The 19,929-nt window shown below is 41.8% G+C and overlaps 1 protein-coding gene across 3 annotated transcripts in view; it reads left to right on the top strand.

The window, feature by feature from the left end:
• The first annotated feature begins 4,548 nt into the window (after positions 1-4,548).
• ACBD5 (acyl-CoA binding domain containing 5) overlaps positions 4,549-19,929 on the top strand; it is a 33,199-nt gene continuing 17,818 nt past the window's right edge. Inside the window, exons 1-6 of one of the 3 annotated variants that reach the window (XM_074157667.1) lie at positions 4,564-4,630; positions 4,848-5,023; positions 6,254-6,374; positions 7,913-7,985; positions 11,763-11,874; positions 12,005-12,037. In XM_074157667.1, the coding sequence (XP_074013768.1) occupies positions 4,948-5,023; positions 6,254-6,374; positions 7,913-7,985; positions 11,763-11,874; positions 12,005-12,037 (415 nt within the window). In that variant the 5' untranslated portion in view covers positions 4,564-4,630; positions 4,848-4,947. Of the gene's footprint in view, positions 4,631-4,847; positions 5,024-6,253; positions 6,375-7,912; positions 7,986-11,762; positions 11,875-12,004; positions 12,038-19,929 lie in introns of all 3 variants that reach the window. The other 2 variants (XM_074157669.1, XM_074157668.1) reach the window with 2 other exon arrangements.

Here is a 19,929-nt window from a genome sequence, read left to right on the forward strand (position 1 = left end):
TAAGGGTGTTTGTTTTTTTCCCTTACAGATATTATAAAAAAAAAAATAAATCACAAGAGCTGTCTGGCTATAAATATGCCATTGCATAAGCACATTAATATGATACAGTCACAGTATTTTGTTTGCTATTCCCAAGAGGCAAATTACACAAGGATAGGCTTCTAAAACTTTAGCAGCAGTAGTTGTGAAGATAAGAAGCACAAATGTCAAAACAGAAATAATATACCAGACACAGTTTGATTTTTCAGAGTCAAATTCTACTCATTTGCATTATGGAAATGGTAACACCATAAATAGCCCCAAATCAACCAAGTAGCTCCAAATTTATATCCCAGTAAATGACAGCACAATTTGACCTCCAGATTTTGTATTTTTTACTGAAGGGAAAAGAACATGTATTTGTTATGAGCTGTCTGCTGCTCTTGTTTATAATAAGACAGTTTGTCATTGCTGCAAGATGAAACCACATACTTTTCAAAGCTCAGTTCATGGCTGTCTAAGGGAACAGTTCTTTCTAAAATATGCAAAATCTGAACAATTCTGTTATAACTATCTGCTGGCTCTACAAGAATAATACCTCGAGGCAATGAGCAAAACTGAACTTTATTAAAAAATTCATAAAAGAAAGGAATAGTGAGCTTGGATAAAAAAAGAGAGGCTTAAGACACAATATGGCACTGCATTATACTTTAGACCTGCAAAGATATAAACCTGTAAAAGGTTTTGACTTCATAAATACTGTGTAGTTCAACGCAAAGTCAAATGCTGCTAGACATCTTTGGAAGTATGATCATATTTTGTTCTTCAAAGAGCACTTTATGGAATGGATCTAAGCATATACTTTTGTTACTGCATCTGCTTTTTTTGAAATACGTGAGAAGTGGGGAGGCATGGGAGAAACAAAAATGCAGCTCAGAATATTGATTACTGAAAGACATGAGATACCTGAAATGAATAGCTCAATAGAGACTTGAAATGGGATATATTACCTTTAATGCCTTTGACAACATGGGGCCTAATCCTTAGGCAAAGCAGCTGCCGTTAATAATGGTTAAAAATAATTCCATTACTTAATCCCCAACTGTGAAATGAATTGGTATTTCTAGTCGAGTTATTAAGGGGTGTATCTGAACCTCACAAGGAAACTCCCATCCCCAAAAGCGTTCTTTCTTGTGTCAAACTAGTCCTTTGCCCAAAGGGCTTTTGTGAAGAACAGGGATTGGCCTACATAGGTGGACAAATTTCAACTGCTGTTTTTGCCATATTCCTGGTAGGCAAATAGTTCTCTTCCTCCAGAGCTGTTGAATTGGACACAAATATTCTTCATTATTTCATTAAAAAATCCTGTAACTAAATGTCATTTGATACATTAGCCTTTCTACTGTAAACAATTCTTTATGAAATGCTCTACCCTTCGTAGACAAGATCTTTCCATTCTTCATCAGCATGTAGATTTGACTGAGAAATTGTAATGCTAATTTAGTTCTTCATAATTATGACTATTAGGTTTTAAATAATTCATTCTCCCTCCTCGCTGGATTAGATACTTCAAAAAGTAAGCTTTGCTAAAATTACACGCTCTTGGATCTGGTAGCTTACAGAACTTGCTCATAATGCATATGAGACTGTGGTCTGCTTTCTTAAGAAACATTTTAAAATATTTCTGTAAAATACACTGCTATGATTCAGACCCTTGAGGGAGCAATAGGCACAATTGGTTCCAGTTTCTGCTTTAACTGATTCCTTTGTCCCTCAAGTAAAATGAAGGTGCTCTTCAAGCTGGACAGGCGTGTAGCTTGGCACTGGAAGCAACTGCTAGAAAACTAAGGCAGACTGGGTCACAGAAGAGAACACGAAGGGACAGTGGCAGCTTACACATAGCATAAAATGAGGATTGTAAGGTAGCTCAGCACATCAGACTTTGATAGACAATCCTGAGCCATAACACCACTGGACTCAATAACCATCCCTAATCCATCTGTGAAGCATAGGTCCAAGGCTACACTCAGGATCACGCTTGTCTGCCTTTTCTCCAGGCATCCCGTAAGTCTACTCCTTCAGGAACTACAACAGCATGCTTCCATACAAGATTTTATGTGCCTCAACATTGCCAGGACTGCCTCATATTAGCGATTCACAGGCTCTCCATAAGTAGTTTGTGAAACAGCAAGTGAAGGGAAGTGTGAGGACAGCAAAGCACTCAGGACAGGTTGTCACACGTTGTGCTCACCACCAAATCTCACTGGTAGCAGAGTACCATGGCCTCGCCTCTCTTGTACCTCAACTGATGGGCATCATCACTCAGTCTTTCTATCACAGTTCCCGATGTTTAGCTTTTCACACATTGGATCAAAAAAAGAGTAAGAGCTGGTCATACTTCTGATTGCCTCGGAGACTCGGAGAAAGACAGCCCAGTTCAACACATAGATTATAATTAGATTTTACAAGCATGTGATCATTCCCAGTAGGTACTCAGCAGAAAACAGAGAAATAGCATATAATTTTATTTCTTAAAGAATGGGGTCTAGATCCTCAGCTTGAGATAAAGCTGCAGATCCGTTCCTGGATGTCTGCAACAGATGAGAGGGTCTCCTTTACTACCTGTACTCCACACTTGATTACAGTTAACCCCACATGGAAGTCTCTGCAATGAGAATGCAAAAAGTCTACATAGGGACAGGTAAGAGCACTGCTAATTAGTATTATATATGAGCATTTAAATTAACTAGTCCTTTGTGATATGTTCTCACAGGCTCACCAGTGCTTAAAATTTGCCTCTCATTTACTATTTCATCCTTGTCTCGGGGCATGACGGTACTGATTATTTTGGGTTACTTCAAGTGCCTCATTCTGGATCTGCAGATCTCACATTCTCACACATCTTCAGTGCAAAGAGGGCAGCTTCTGTTTCTGTGCAGAGCCATTAAATAGGTTGTCATTTGCATCTCTTTTAAAGCCTACTTTCACTGGAACTCTGGGAACATTCATTACAAAAATGCAGCCTGCATTTCTCTTAAATCAATTAAAATGGCAAACGCTGTCATAGATTTTCTCAGGTACATAGAATTGACACATCAGCTGGCCTCACAGGAGGCCCTTAATTTTTTTATTATTTTTTTGCAATTAACTCCTTGCATGCTCAAGGAATCCATATATATACAGAGACCCACTTATCTTCAAACAAACACTTCCCTTTGATCTGAGCTTCTGTCATTCCTACCTTCATGGATAAAAAAGATGATAGATCTTAGTACGTAGCTCACAAGAGCTTTAGAAATCTAGCACTCAAAAATGAAAATTTCAGAGAAATTCATCTGTCACATTCACGTGAGTGTTTGTAACACAGGATCACCAGCGCAGGGAACCCCCCCACGGGTTTGCCCGGTGCGAGGAATCCTATTTGAACACCTCTGGAAGCGTCAGCTTCTATCCAGCAAAGCCCTGGCCTGGCCAGCTGGCTGCTGACCTTGTGGAATGCGAGCTCAGCAGAGCAGGGGCTGATCTGCTCTAATTCCCTCTCTCTGGAGCTTTTCTTTCCCACCAGAGGGCATACACTGTGAGCACACAACTGCCTCCAGAGGAACTTAAAATATATATTGTGTACCAGATAAATGAGGTGACTCGAATGCCAAGATTTTGTACTCGATTCTATTCAAACCCTGTTGCTCACTGGGTAAATTATTCCACTTGCTACAAAAGCAGTTGGTTTAGCATACTTTTGTTTGACTTTGCAGAGTGCTGGGCACACAGTGCTTTTGAATAAGGCCATTCATTTATTCAGCTACCGGGCTGGCTGGTGGTACTGTACTGGTATTCACCCCTGTCTCCAAATACCGGGGAAATAAGTTACTCCCCGGGTTCTAGGCTTTTAAAATCTCGTGCCTACAATTTTAATGTAAATAGAAGTCATTAAAGCTATTACAAAAATATGTAGCTACAGTGGTAATTTAGGTGAATGAGCTTCGGTGTGGGTAGGGGGACGGCAGCGAGGAGGAGAGGAAGCAGCAAAGCAGGTGGGTGGCCGGGGGGGGGGGGGGGGGGGGGGAGAAATCTCCTGGGGATAACCGAGGCCCATAAGACGGGTGGAATGTGGCATGTTTTAAAACGTTCATTACCACGTAATCGTAGGTGTACAAGCAGGGAAGAGAAAGGGTAGGATGAGGAGGGGAGCAGAAAAAAAGACCCAAGGGGGGAAAAAACCTGACAAACATAAAGCAGGTAAGCGTGTCCTCACTCCGCGCAGAGAGGCTCCCCGGGATCTGCACCTCAGCGGCTGCTCGGGCCCCAGGGCGGAACCTGCCACCACCCGGAGCAGCTCTAGGAGGCCCCCGGGACCAGGCCGGACCAGGCCTTCTCCTCGGCCTCAGCCTTGCCTCCGGGGCCGACCGGCCGCCTCCGCCCTTCGCTGCCAGGGGCTGGCGGGGGGTCAGCGGCCCACGGCGGCGGCGGGAGGAAGGGAAGGCGCTGAGGGGGGCGGGCGGCGGGGGACAGCGGTGGACAGCGGTGCGGCGCCCGGACTACATTTCCCGGCGTGCCCCTGGCGGCCTCGGGGCGGTGCCAGGGGAGGGGAAGGGCAGGGCAGGGCGCCGCGGTGGGAGACATAACATGGGGGCCTGAAGCTGGGGCGAAGGTAGGGGCGGGCTGTGGGGTGGGTTGGGGGGGGTGTTTCGGGTCGTGCTCGGTTTGCGGGGCGAGGTGCAGGGCGGGCCGTGCCCGGCCCTGCTGGAGGGCAAGGGCCCGGAGATCGGGGCGGGGGCCGGGCGCGGCTGGGGCCGGGCACCCCGCCCCGCCGCTGCCGGGGGGTGGCTGCCTGTGGCCCGGCGCCTCTCAGCCCCTCTCCCGCGCAGTCGGCTGCAGGCGCCGCGCCGAGGGAAGCTGAGCTGAGACCGCCCCGCCGGACGCGGCCCGGCAGCCGAGCAGCAGGCGGTGAGGGGACGGGACGGGGACATGGCGGAGACCGGCTCCGTGCACGCCACCAGGTTCGAGGCAGCCGTGAAGGTGATCCAGAGCCTGCCCAAAAATGGTGAGTGCGGCCTGGGGAGGGGGCGAGGGGGGAAGCTCGGTGGCATCGGCGCGGGGCCTGGCCGGTACCTGCGGCCCGTCGGTGGCTCGGGCCGGGGCAGAAGGGCCGCCCGCTCTCAGCCGCCCCGGGCCGGCGCCCGTCAGCAGCCGGCGGCTGGAGAACCGCTTGAAAACCTCGGTTGTCTTGGTGCTGCCGTCCGCTTCTCCTTGAAGACACGGTGGTTCGGGGGCTTCCGGGATTCCTCAGCCCGGCGCCGGGAGGAGGGGTCCGGCCGGCTCCCCCCGGCCCGCGGCTCCCTGCAGGGAAGGGCCTCGGCCGCCCCGCAGTCCCGGAGCTGGTGTGACGGCTGCGGGGCTGTTACCGTGAGTTCCCTCTGCTGAAACAGCTAATGAAAAAGCAAAAAAAAACCCAAAAACCAAAACAAAAAACCACAAAAAAAAACCCAACCCAGAATGTATCTTTTTGGTAAAAGTAATGAAAGCAAGAAAGTTGGTTATTAACGTACATCGTTATTTCTGGTGTAAGTAAAACTGGGTTTGTTGAGGGACTAAGATAAAGGTCACTGCCAATTCTTCCTAATAACTAGAATCGAACCTCGAACTGTTTGATTTGACAGGTTGGTTATGAGTCTTCCCTGCCAGCTGTTACAGTTTTGTAAACATTTCCTACCTCTGTAAAAGTGTGTTCCACAAGGAAGAAGAGAAAAGAAAAACAGGAGAAACAGTGAAACTGCTATTGAAAGTACTGTCAAATACCCAAAGTAAACAAAAACACTGCTGAAGGGCTGTGTTTTGGGTTTGTTGTGTTTGTTTTGGGGTTGTTTTTTTTGTGTGTAATTCTGGACTCTTTCAATAAGTTACTGTTTGTAACAGTAAAGTGACTTCCAGGATATTTTGTTTACTAGGAGCTAAAGCTGTCCCTTTAAACTGAGTGAAAGGACACTCACTTTGTTACTTATTATTTTTTTTTTTTTTTAATTCAAATTGTGGATTCTGACCTTAGTAGTTGCAAAGGTTATAGTCCCTTTAAACTCCATCTAAAGTAAATATTGTCAGTGGTGCTGGTTCATGGTAGATGAAGTGAAAATGTTCTCCATTGACTTAAATTGTACTGCTGTGAATCGGGCTGTAACAAACTGCAGGCTATTTTCTCACAGAAGTACTAAGCTTGTAAAATACTCATTAATATTCTCAATTATAATTTAATTGTATTTTAAAATGCTTTCACTAGGTTCATTCCAGCCAACGAATGAAATGATGCTCAAGTTCTATAGCTTTTATAAGCAAGCAACCCAAGGACCCTGTAACATTCCACGACCTGGATTTTGGGATCCAATTGGTAGATATAAATGGTAACTTTTAATGACTTGTTGGTTTGGGTTTTTTTGTTTGCTTGTTTGTTTTTTTTATGCTTGGAGGGAAGATGTTTAGAAGAGTGGCACTCGCAGAAAGAGTTTAGTGAGTTTAGTTCTCTTTTTTAAAATGAACATTCATAGCCTTTGATGCTTGAATTTGTTTTCAGTCTTGTGTTCCACCTTTCTATCTCAGATAATCTGTAACTTCTCAGAGTTGCGGGTGAAAACATTCCCTTGGGTTTTGCAGGTGGGCAGGTTTTTCTTGGGCAAGCACCATCATGGTATCTCTGCAGTGTTTATCCATGTTATACGATGAAATTGTAGGTGCTTTGCAGAATGAGTGATGTGGATGAGTGTCTGGAATTCTTCCATATCAAGTTTTCAGGTATGATGTGAGCCTGAAGTAAGTAAGCACTCACTGACAGCCGTTGATACAGCTTCAAGCTCTTGGAGAGAGGTCTGGTTTATGTGTCTTTCTGGTTTGTCTGCTCAGTGGCAGAACTTCCCACTGTCTGTATTTTCCTTGTGCTGGGAAGATTTCTGATTCACCAAATTGCTAAGATCTGTTTGAGAAACCATGTGAAATGCTTTGCTTAATATATTTTAATAATGTCTTGTCCTGAAGAACAAGTATTATTTCTGTCTTTTTGGTCATGGCCTTCTTGGGATCTGTGAAATTATTCCTTTGACTTTTTTTTTTTTTTTTTTTTTTTTTCCCTTCCTCCCCAGTCTCCCCAAGTCAGGGTGAAGGCAGTATCTTTGCAGAGGACTAGGGCAGTAAGCTTCCACCCACCTGGCTGGTTGTAGCTGAAACGTGAGCCACCAGCCTTGGGGTTTTGCTGTAAGTGGGACAAATACTCTGGCAAGGGACAGGGTCGAATCAAGTGCAAGACTGTGTAAGGAAATTTTTTATTACACTCTGTGCTCTGACAGATTCCTTGTGCAATGCTGAGAAATTTCATTGGACTTTTCTGTCTTGCGGAGTTGGAGTGGGGGAGATTTTTTTTAGGTCAGAAGTGGCTGCTGTAGGAGCTGGGGATGACGACTGAACTATTGGCCTACCAGACTGATATGTCTTTCCCCAGTTGCTAAACTTGAAAAGGACAGATTTTTCTTGTAGCCTGTTCTAACTTGCTGAAAACTGTTTGTAAGTGCTGGCTGAAGTGCCAGTGCCTGCTCTTTTTCTGCAGCGGAGGGTCATTAAAAAAATCAGCCTAATCAAAAGGGAAATGTGTGTGTCTCATATCTGGGCTTGTTAACAACTTACCAGGTACAAGATCATAGCTGGTCAGTGAGGAACTCTTCAGGCCTCAGGCTATCCAGTTCATTGCTTCTTTGTTGATGTACCACTATGTGATTATCCTAGCAAATTATATATTTGGACTTAAAAATGTTGTGAACAGTTGTTGCATTTTATTTGTATCGGAGAAACTTTGGTCATTACATAACTGACCTACTTAAGGCCAGGCTGAAAAAAATCAAGTAGGCCTTGAAGATACTGAAAACATATGAATGTATGTGACTTTCTTTCCTAGGGATGCTTGGAGTGCCTTGGGAGACATGTCCAAAGAAGAAGCTATGATAGCCTATGTTGAAGAAATGAAGAAGGTAAGTTTACTAATGAGTGGAGGGTATCTTCTAGAACAACTGTTCCAGAAATAAATTAAGGAACCTGAGGAGGTTCTTGCTGACTACTGCTGTTAAAGCTCCAAAGGAGTTATTCCATATGTGAACTGTTAGTTTTCAGTACTATGCCATTTGGCCCGTGGGGAGAAGGAAATTGTGTAGTTTCTTACAAAGCTATAGAATTTGAATTGTTTTAAGAGAAACATGGGGGCTCTAGCTGATATGAAGCTTAAATGACAGAGCTAAAGAGAGCAAAGTATTGAAATCATGGTAAAGGGGGCAGTGGGGAAAACAGTGGAACTTAACAGCAAGAGAAAAGCTGACTTACTTCAAACTGCCTCAGTTCTCAGAGTTCAGAGAGGTAAGTGATCCTTATCTTGGAAAGGGGAAAAACCCAACTTCCCAGAAGGGCTTCAGGAGCAAGAGTCTCACTCTCATGATGAGAGACATGAGTATAATCAAATATATAAACTTAATTATCTTTGATTTTTCAAGAAGAACTCAGCAACCTGAATTTTCTATACTTGTCATTAAAATATTCCTTGTACATTACAGTTGCAGTCAAACAGTTAGAATTGAGTCATTTGATCTGTCTTTTTTTGGAATAGATGTGTAACTTGTAAACAATCATAGTTGCTGCAATTCCTACTTAATACAGTATTAACTAAAGTAAGCATTCAAAATTAAAGTTTCTTGTCTTTTATTAACTAAGCCTTTTCACTGCAGTCTTTTCACTGAAGCCTTCCTAGGTGGCCTTTCCTTTTAAAAGATTATTTATTGTCAATCCAGATAAAAGTATAATTGTAATCTATAATAAGGTTAGCATCAAGGAGGAGAAAATATAAGTTTACTCCAAATACACTCGCTTTTTTCCTAGGTCACTATCTTGACATTGAACTCTTAACAAGTTTAATGATTGGTACAACAAAAACTTTTACTAGGCAAGGAGCTGGAGTCTGACTACTGTTCTTTTTCCTATCTGCAATTTTGGTAATTTAGTTTCTGCTGGTATTGCTGTAGCTGCTTTAAAATGAAAAATAAACAACTCCAGAAGCCACAGGAGGCCAAATATTCATTTGGTCAAAAATCCCACTAAATTTTAAAATTCTTTTTGAGTGCATACCACAAAATTTAGCGCTTCATCTCAAGTCTCAGATTCAAAATGTGTTAATACTTCAGTAGTACTTTATTTTTTTTTTCAATGCAGTAATTGGTTTGGTCAGGACACTAAAACTAAGTGAAACTGCAATGTTTGTTCTAAAAAAACTCTAGTAAGTCTCCTGTGAGGAAGTCTAATTACTTGACCCTAATGAAGCAAAATGTTCGGCCTCTGTACAGATTATATGTATGGATTGTAGAGCAAAAGACTTTCCTCTTTCAGCTTTGAAACTGGGGAGTCTGTTTACCCTGCTTTGGTGCTGTTTCAGTTCTCACATTTGGAATACCACCTTCAGCTTTTCCAACCCAATTGAGTCTACTTGAAATGTCAATTGGAAGTGCATTTCAAATGGCTCCACTGGGTTGTTCTATCAGCACATACTGAGCTAATCCTTGTGGTGTTACTGTGGGCATTCTGCTGTTGCTGCATAGGTGTCCATGACTAAGGGGAAAAAGAAACCCACTTGTATATTGATACCACAGGACTGTGTTTAAGGGTGTTTAAGACTGCCATATTCCCACCCCTGCCCTTGGGGCATGTCCCTAGCATTTGCTTATTATGTTTGGGCTGTGCATGCATCAAATGACCCTATCACAGGATACTTTTACTGTGAACTTGTTTGGTGGTTTTTTCCCTTTGTGTGGAAGCCTTGAAAATCACGGCTGTTGAGGAACGTGTCTGGATGAGGATTTGAGGTGCTGGTGGGAGATGACCAAAGGTGTTTTAGCTAAGATGAATCTGAGCTCGGGTGCATTTTGTAAAGGTTAATTTATCTTCCAAGTAGCCTTTCTGAATTGTTATGTTGCAATACTGTTTAAACTATTTTATTTGCACTTCAGATGTATTGTGTTCTTATGTATTAGAAATAAGTGATATTCTTAGCATAAAGAGTTGTTAACACTACGTGGTGTTTCTAATTTAAGATTAGAGTCTTCATGTATGAATTGTCTGATAGCCGAAATAAAAAAGGTAATTCAGGATACATAGTAACTTACTTTGCACTTCCAAACTTTAAGACTGCATATTGTGCCTTGTGTATAAGTAAGCATTTGATTTTGTTTGTGGAAGTATTTGCTCTTTCTTGCTCACCTGAAAGCTAGTTAGAAAAAAAACTAGTTAGAAAACTCTTCCTTTAACAGAAACTGCAGTAAGATTGTAAGAATTGCTTCAAGTTGCAGAGAGTACGTTGAGGTCTGTTTAGAACAGGGGAAGAGCAGTTATGTGCAGACATCATACAAATGGACGTATGAAACACTTTCCAGTGTAGACTATAGAAGTAAATACATAGCTAATGCAAGTGTTATTCTGGAATAGGATTCTTGCTTCTCTCAATGCTATGGAAGTTAAAAAACAAAAAAGAAAAAAAAGACACAACTGTCCTGTTTCTGGTTCATATCCAGCTCCGTATCTGAGCACTGAGCATTGCTCTCTAACAAATGAATTATATACACTAATACATCAGAGAAGTGGCAATGAAACTGCAGTTTGATAGGATTGTTGTCTCTTGGTATCCTTGATTGGTTTGTAAGTGTTGTAAGCTGTCTGGAGCTCCTGCTTTGTGAAGTAATGCTGTAGCTTTTGTTTCTACTGCGTAGTGACATGTTTGGGGCTTTTTTAGCAGCATGTTCTGTGGCAACTTGTACCTCCCATCTGTTGCTTTCTTGGCGGTCTTCTGGCAGAGGAGGTGTACTGTAGCTATTAGTTTGCTTCTACCTGAATCTTTTCCTATAGCTATTGCCTCCTTTAAAAAAATAATAATAAATAAATAAAGGATGAAAGAGGAACAAAACCATCAACAAAAAGCTTGACTGAAAGGACTTAAACTAGAACGGGACAATAATATTGTGTGCTTTTAAAGTAATATTCAATTATTGAAGTTCTTCTGTTCAATCTATTTTAGGCTTAAGATTTTGCATTCCTATCAGATGATCAAGAGTATTGGTTTTGTAACTTAAAATGAAGACATTTTTATCAGTGGAAGAGCTCTAAATGACTTCAAGACCAGAATTTGGTTCTAGTTTGCTCTGCAAAGTATGTCTTTGCACTGTCCCAGTTTTGCTGTATTCTGTCCACTTTGTGCTTGGGTTTAGACGGACCCAGTAGGGCACTCCTGATCTGTTCCTTACATTCCATTGAAGATGACAGGGTTTGACAAATATACACAGAATCCTCTAAGAAAAAAAGTCTTTCAGTTTCATTTTCTCTGTGGGAAGACTTGTCTATAAAATAAATTGCATCAGATAACAGCAGCCTGTTGAACTTTGAGTTGGTTTAGTTTGAAATTGCTGAAATAATGGAATCCAAGTCTATTAATACTGTACTGAGGCGGTCCTTTAGTGGTGGCAAATGCATTAGCTCTCCCATCTTCTCTTCACCTAAAAAAAAGTTAACACAGCTAGTTAAGAAACTTGTGTGGTACATGAAGTTTGCTGTTTTCATTTAATTAAAAAAAAAAAAAGGCAACAAAGCAGAATAACGTGTGAAGTGACTTAGTGAAATGTTACTGGGTTTTACAATGACCAGCAACTTCTAATCATTTGAAATGAATGAATTGTTGAAATGCTGTTTCATAAGATGCTTCATATTTTGGACTTGTGCAGATTCTTGAGAGTATGCCAATGACGGACAAAGTTGAAGAATTACTACAAGTAATAGGCCCGTTCTATGAAATAGTAGAAGATAAAAAGAACAGAGGATCTGACCTAACTTCAGGTTCGGACAAATAACTTACTTTATACTACTAATAATCACAACTCTAGAGGCTTTGGGGGCTTGTCGTCTGTAAATGATTTTTAAAGCTAAATGTTGCATCTTTCTGTTCATTTTCTTTACCGTATGGCAGTTCGAATGGAGAAAGTCTCTAAGTATTTGGAAGGTAGGAATAATAAATTATGTGTAAGTCCATCTTTTCCATTTTGTTGGTGCTGTAGTTACTTCCACTTCTGGGCTTGCCACCTCATTAGTCTGGATTTTGGGGTTTTTTTGCTTTTGAGGTACAAAACAAAGTTAGGCCCAGGACGCTGCATGTTTAGTCCTTGTCTACAGGCTTTTTGAGCTGGTTAAGGAAGCCTCTTCCTGAAAAAAGGAGAATATTTGAAACAAACAACTCTCCCAACCAGACCTAGTTTCTGCCGTTCTGTTAATAAAAGGAACAACTATTTGAAATGCATACTGCTACATCCTGGTAGCAGTATGCTGCCAAACTGCATGCAGAGCTGGTAGTCCAGCTCTGTCACCTGGTCTAAAATAAAATTTAAAAAAAAAATTCTATGGGTTTTTAATTGTGGTTTCTCTAAATCATATGGAATGTAAGATGGGTTTGTGAAACTTCCAAATTCAGTTTTCTGAGGCTCAAGTTTATCACAGGAATATCTATTTAAATATTTTAAATCTCTGGCAAGTGGCAAACCTAGTGGTGTCATAGCTGCATAAAAATCAATGTGGTGATTTTGATTTAGCAATACCATTGTGAGAATGTTTTGATAATAACAGTTATTATGTTACAGGTAACGTGTTACAACATTAGGTTGTAATATAAAGCTTACAGTTGTTTAAATCTGACTTAAAATTACAGTTAAGTTTTGCCCTATTGCATTTCAATTTTTGAAACCATTTAAAAAAAGTAAGCCATTGCACAAATTAATTGGTTTAATGTGTTTAAGAAATAGAAGTCAGCTGTATAAGTTGCCTTTTGTGTGTGGCTCCCTCTGCCGCCCCCTTCTCCTCCCCCTCCCCATCCTTAAAGGATCATAGTTTTGATTTTGGTTTTTGTTTCAACTGTCAGAGAAATAGTTTTTCATTCCTTTTGAGGAAAGGTAATGGTAGAAGTTTTTAAATGGCCATTTTGAAAGCTGCATGACTTTTTTTCTTGACTAAAACAGTGTATGCTTCATATCTGGGATTAATGAGCTTGCCTGGCAGCTGGATTGAAGGGCAAGATTGTAAGAGTATCAGTAGATTCAGGTCAGTGATCTGTGTAATACAGATTTACTTGGACTTGGTGTCTATGGCACAGTGCCAAAAGCCACTTCTTAAAGTAAGTGACTTATCTAGGCAAACAGAGAATCATGGAAGTTAAACTGTACCTATTTCAATAATGAATTTAGGGTATTTGTTTTAAAGAGGCAGCTTAAACATAAGGCAGTAAATAAAACAGAATATCAGATTTCAGCTTTATGTTGTTCTGTCAGTGTTGCAATAAATCTGGTGATATGTTGTCATTTGTGTGGTTTAAAGCTGCAACATCTAATTATGCCACAATGGATTAAGACATAATTTTCGCCAAGTCTATTGTATGTTACAACTTTACCATTGCATTTAAGACTTTGAAACCCTTTCTTCAGTTCTCTTACCACTTCTCCAATTAAAAGTGAAGCTGGAAATAGTTATTATTGTTTACAGTACAGGTCTCAAAATATTTCACAGAAGTATGGAAGCATGAGTACCTTTGGTTTTCTAGATACATGCTAATGAATAGAACCAGTCTGCCCAAGTCTGTGTTTGAGATGGTGTAGACACTGGTGACAATACTGTCAAAAATTGATATGTGGTTATGTTTTGATTGCATTAGTTCCTCCAGTCCTATTTCTTCCCTTGCCCCCAAGTCCCTACTCTGTAGTTTCTGTTGCAGAAGTTGTTTTTTCATGGGCAGGCAATTGGTATGTTCTGGAAACTGGGACCCTTCTCTTGAGTCTCTTACTTCATGCTGTACTCCCCTCATCTCACCCATTCCATATTGAATTTGCCTTCCATCAGATTTTAATCTGTATGAAAATAACTATCTAGTTGTGTAAGAGTTGCATGCCAGTTCTTCAAAATCAACAGTATTCTTGAATTAGTCAAAGAGATTGTCTGGACTTTTGGTGTACATCAGCTATGGCTGGTGTATTGTCTCTAGCAGATTGACCTCAACAGAAAAGTGTAACCTTTTAAAATGGAATTTCTACTCCTTGCGGTTTCATTGAAAATGTTAAATACAAACAATTGAAATACCGTCTTCCTGAATCAATAGAGCTTGTTCAGTCAGAAGTCTTTCTGACAGGTATGAAGTACTTCTTGATAGAGAAAATTGATGGGTTATTTTCGGGTACATAAAATGCTAGACATCAAAGAAGAAAGTGGGCTCTTGGCTGTGATAGTGCTGCAGAACAGGTAACTGTGGCAGTATTACAGAAGGACCTTTCTGTTTACAGCTGCTGGAAGAGTAGAGGGAGGACTTTTGGGTAGGGTGGAGGTGCCTTAGAAGAGCAACCTTTTAACTTTTTCCACTTGTTAATAAATATGCAAGAAATCTGATGTCCAAGCCAACACTACAAAAACCAAAAAAGCTTCAAAATTCTATTGCTCAGTGAATTTTACATTTTCAGAATGGGCATTCAAGCTTTCTTGTTATGTTATACCTGAAGAAAGCAAAGGTGGGCTAGAATTGGCACCCTACTGATTTGATTCTGGGTGAACTCATCCTTCTGAATGTTTCCTTGAGGATGCTTGTGGATGTCGTCTTCTTTTCGAATGTGAGTAAATCCAAAGAGGGGAAAGAAAATTCTTACCGGACAGGCCCACACTAAGTTATCTCAACAACTAAGCAAAGTATCTGGAAATTATTCACAAGTTCTTCAGTAGAATTTTCCTGTGTGTTCCTTCTGCTTTGTGACAAGGCATTTAATATGTTTTAAAATCCTACTAAATAAAGGTGGCCCTTTGCCTTTATGCTGAGCAGCAGCACTCTTTGTGTGGACTAAATGTTGCCTCCAGTAGTGACAAGCTAGGCATTGTAGAGGCTATGGAAAGCTTCAGTATTGTAATACTCCTAAATTTTGTCATCCTAATGGGTGTTTCTCTCCTGAAAACCTTGCTCCCAGCTGTATTGCAGTTGTACCAGGTGAAGCCCTATCGAAGCAAGGTGACTCATGTTGCTGTGCATGCTGGCTTTGGGCAGCGCTGATTGCAGTGCAGCATGTCGGCTCTAGGAGCCCACACAGGGCACCGCCTCAGTAGCAGCTTGTGTGAATGGCAGAAGCTGGCCTGGCTCACAGGCAGATACAGCTATTTAACAGTGTCTTCCTGCATTGGATATGGGAGATAAGTTTAAAAGACAATATCAGTATGAGAAGATCAGGTTTGAGACCTGTTAAGGAACCTGAAGGTGCATAAGTCCATGGGACCTGATGAAATCCACCCAGTGTTTCTGAGGGAGCTGGCGGACGAAGTTGCTAAGCCACTTTCCATCATATTTGAGAAATCGTGGCAATCTGGCAAAGTTCCTGCTGACTGGAAAAAGGGGAACATAACCCCAGTATTCAAAAAAGGAAAAAAGAAAGACCCAGGCAACTATAGGCCAGTCAGCCTCACCTCTGTGCCTGGCAAGATCATGGAGCAGATCCTTCTGGAATCTCTGCTAAGGCACATGGAAAATAAGGAGGTGATTGGAGACAGCCAGCATAGCTTCACCAAGGGCAAATCATGCCTGACAAATTTGGTGGCCTTTTATAATACTGCCACAGGCTTGGTGGACAAGGGCAGAGCAACAGACGTCATCTACCTGGGCTTATGCAAAGCATTTGACACTGTCCCGCACGACATCCTGGTCTCAAAATTGGAAAGTCATGAGTCCGATGGATGGACCACTCGGTGGATAAGGAACTGGCTGGGTGGCCACACTCAAAGGGTTATGGTCAATGATTCAATGTCCAATTGGCAGCCAGTGACAAGTGGAGTTCCTCAGGGGTCGGTACTGGGACCATTGCTGTTCAACATCTTTGTCGGAGACATGGACAGTGGGATAGAGTGCACCCTCAGCAAGTTTGCCGACAACACCAAGCTCGGTGGTGCGGTCGACACGCTGGAGGGAAGGGATGCCATCCAGAGGGACCTGGACAGGCTTGATAGATGGGCTCATGCAAATCGCATGAAGTTCAGCCAGGCCAAGTGCAGGGTCCTGCAGCTGGGACGTGGCAATCCCAGGCACAAATACAGGTTGGGTGGAGAATGGCTGGAGAGCAGCCCTGAGAAGAGGGACTTGGGGGTGTTGGTGGATGAGAAGCTCAACATGAGCCGCCAATGTGTGCTGGCAGCCCAGAAAGCCAACCGCATCCTGGGCTGCATCAAGAGAAGTGTGGTCAGCAGGTCGTGGGAGGTGATTCTACCCCTCTGCGCTTGTGAGACCCCACCTGGAATACTGTGTCCAGCTTTGGAGTCCTCAACACAGGAAGGACATGGACCTCTTGGAACGGGTCCAGCGAAGGGCCATGAAAATGATCAGAGGGATGGAGCACTTCCCCTATGAAGACAGGCTGAGGGAGCTGGGGTTGTCCAGCCCGGAGAAGAGAAGGCTCCGGGGAGACCTCATAGCAGCCTTCCAATATCTGAGGGGAGCCTACAGGAGAGCCGGAGAGGGGCTCTTTGTCAGGAAGGGTAGTGACAGGACAAGGGGTAATGGTTTTAAATTGGAAGAGGGGAGATTTAGATTAGATCTTAGGAGAAAATTCTTTACAGTGAGGGTGGTGAAGCACTGGAACAGGTTGCCCAGGCAAGTTGTGGATGCTTCGTCCCTGGAAGTGTTCAAGACGAGGCTGGATGGGGCTTTGAGCAACCTGCTCTAGTGGGAGGTGTCCCTGCCCATGGCAGGGGGGTTGGAACTCGATGATCTTTAAGGTCCCTTTCAACTCTAACCATTCTATGATTCTATGAATGTTCACTGAGGTCTGTGTGCTTTTAGAACAAGCAAATACATGTAAACTTTTCTATTTCAAAGGCAGTAGTTAGGACAGGACATAGGTAAGCTTGGAGTGGATTGCATTTAAAAGAAAAACAAAACCAACCAGTGAGTCTGTTCTTAATTATTACTTTCCTGGTAGAAACATTTATCGTTGCCCTTAAAATGTAGTATATTTTCTAACTGTGCTTCTGTAGATTGCGTATGATTAGCTTCTCTTTTCAAATAGTTTTATTTTCTCAAAGAGCTTATGTTACTTTCAGCACTTTTGCTTTGTAATGGAGCATTTGGTGGCACGCTCTTTCTGCTTGTGTGTGGGCCTTTTCTGTGAAATACCCTCTGTTTCCTTGATAAGCTCACTTTTTTCATTTTGGTTTCAAATGTACTTGCTAAACTCATTTCCTTCCTTCCTAGGATTTTTAAGGAATTCAATGGCTGTGAATTTTCATAATTTATTTTGTAAGAAGAGGGAAAAGAGCTAAAATCCCTATTATTCTGGATGATGTGCTTTAGTAGGTTATGTTGAATGGGTGGCAGCACCACAGCTAGGAGGTGCATTAAGGCAGAGCACACATGGGGAAGAGGAGCTGGTGGGTGGGTGAGAGAAGTTTTGAAAATTCCATCCTTTAAATGTTTTCTCCTCTTCTAGTTTCCAAGGATAAGCTAATAGCCATAATCAAGGTTACAGATTATATTCAGGGAGGTTAGTGTGAAACTTGCTATACAAAGATTTTTGTTAGTATCTCAGTAGTTTAACAGCTTACCTTCAGAAGCATCTAGAATGTTCTCTGCAGCATTTGCTGCAGGATGGGATTGTTATAGGATTAAGGGCTGGGCCAGCAAGTGCCAAAGTCAGTGGAGAGTCTCAATGAGATGTGGATCAGTGTCTCAACAAGCTGTGGCTTGTTCTGTTGCAATATATACCTGCTTCAGGCTTTCCAGTTCCAATCTGAGCCTACTTTGTGAATCCATTTCAAACGGATGGTTTTATGCCAGTGCTGTCTAGCAATCTTGGAAATTAGGGCAGAGCGTCAGTATAGCTCAAGCCTGAGGATCTCAACAGCTCCTCTGTCATATAGAGTGGCAGAGAGTATATCACCACAGGGTGAGCAGCAGAGTATCAAAATGTGAAAATAAAAAAAAAATAAAAAATTGTTTCTTTCAAAGTGAGAGAGCTAAGAGGAGCTTTCTTCCATGAAAAGAAAAGCCTGTCTGTATTCCATTTCATGCTGGATTGAGTCAACAGTAAGTGTTTGTGCATAACTGGTTGCGCAACCTGGATATTGTTCTTCCAGCCAGTCATCAGTTCCCTGCAAAAGGGAAAATAAGGTGTCAAAAGCTCTTCAGATTTTGAGAATCTAGCAGATGTACCTGCTTGCTATAAAGTGTTGGTGTCTTATATTTTAGAGGGCTCACTTGTAGTTAAGATCTTGTGATGAAAGAACTGAAATCCAGATTTCTCTCAGATCTCTTCTACAAAGTAGTAGTAGTAGACAGAGGTATGGGAGTCTGGGGAAGAACAGATGTTGGTAGTTGTACCTTGATTGCTCTCAGAAAAGTGCCTAGTGGGTATGGGCTGGTGTTTCATGTATCATAACTGTTATAGCAAAAATAAATACTTTAATCATAGTCTCTAAGATGTATGGAGAAGCCATCTGTGTTGTCTGTGAGGCTGTGTTTAATATGGGCATTGTAAAAGGCTGTTCAACTGGTAGGTTTGGAGTAGGTGGCAGGAGAATATGATCTTAATGTTATTTCCTGGTTGTTTTTTTCTTGTACAGGGCAAAACAATTTTTTGATTCGGGCTACAATATTATAGACCAGAGTTTCTGGACTACAGATGACTCAGCAATATGGTGTTCTGTTGCTTTCAAGCATAATTCAGTTTTCTTTATGGGGTTCTGAGTTTACTATGTTCATGTCTTGTATTTTCTGGGACAAATCTCAAGACTCTAATGCTCCTTTCTACTTGCCACACAAAATAAAAGTTCTAAATGTTGATTATCTCTTCCACACAGAAGAGACCTTAGCAAGTCCTGCTCATTCTCCCAGAGGGAAGTAGTACCAGACACGGGGACATCCTGGATCCTGGAATGACCTTACTGTTCTTGCAAGTTACTATAAATATCTAAGAAGCAGCTATTCTTCATGTTCATTTTCACACATGATCATTGGCTAAGGTGTTGACAGTAAGTTGGCAAAGCCTGGATCCATTGGTCTCACAGCACACACACCATGTAACTGAGCTGCGTGTGCTTGGCCCTGTACTCTGGATGTCCAGTGTCCTTCATGGAACTACCTGCCAGTGCCAGGAATGCCCATGGGGCAGCTGCTGTTCTCCCTGGGCTGCTCTCTGTCAGGAAATCCCAGGCAGGTTGTTGCTACTGGCAGAAAGCTGAGGGGTGACAGGGAAGGGGGAAATGTACCCAAGTCAACCCAAAAACTTGGTAACCTTATTTATATGGAAAGTATTTTGAAAGTTCAAGGAACAGGTGCTGATGATATGGATGGAGATGAGAAGCTCCATAGATATTGAAAAGTGTAAAGGTCCAGGATGACTAATCCTAAATAACATACTTGCAAGTTAATATAATGTCTGAGAAGATGCTGTTGTTTATGTTCTTATCCACAAACTATTGTTTTGATGTTTATAAATGGTAAATAAAGACATAAATATTGTTGATTAATGTTGTATGAAATACAGTGTTATCTCTTCAAGAATAACAGCTTGAAAAGCGCATAAGCAGAGAGAGGAATGCTGACAAAACAAGGCTGTAGTCTTTTGGAGTACATTAAAAGAAAAATAAAAAGGAGGACAGTCTTTTTCTGCTATAGTAAAGTTTAGGAAGACTAAACAACAAAAAAGGAAAACTGTATAGAGGAAGATCTGGCTGCCACAATCTGTGTGCTTGTTCTTAGGGAATACATTTTTCAGAGAACTTAATGCACTTAAAATTAAAAGTGATGAAACAGTGGTGAAATAAGGAATTTTATATTTTGTCTCTATTTTTGACAGACCTTTCTAAAAATCTCTTTTTATTTGTGATGGCAGT

This window comes from Numenius arquata, chromosome 12 (genome assembly GCF_964106895.1).
Source record: "Numenius arquata chromosome 12, bNumArq3.hap1.1, whole genome shotgun sequence".
NCBI lineage: Eukaryota > Metazoa > Chordata > Aves > Charadriiformes > Scolopacidae > Numenius > Numenius arquata.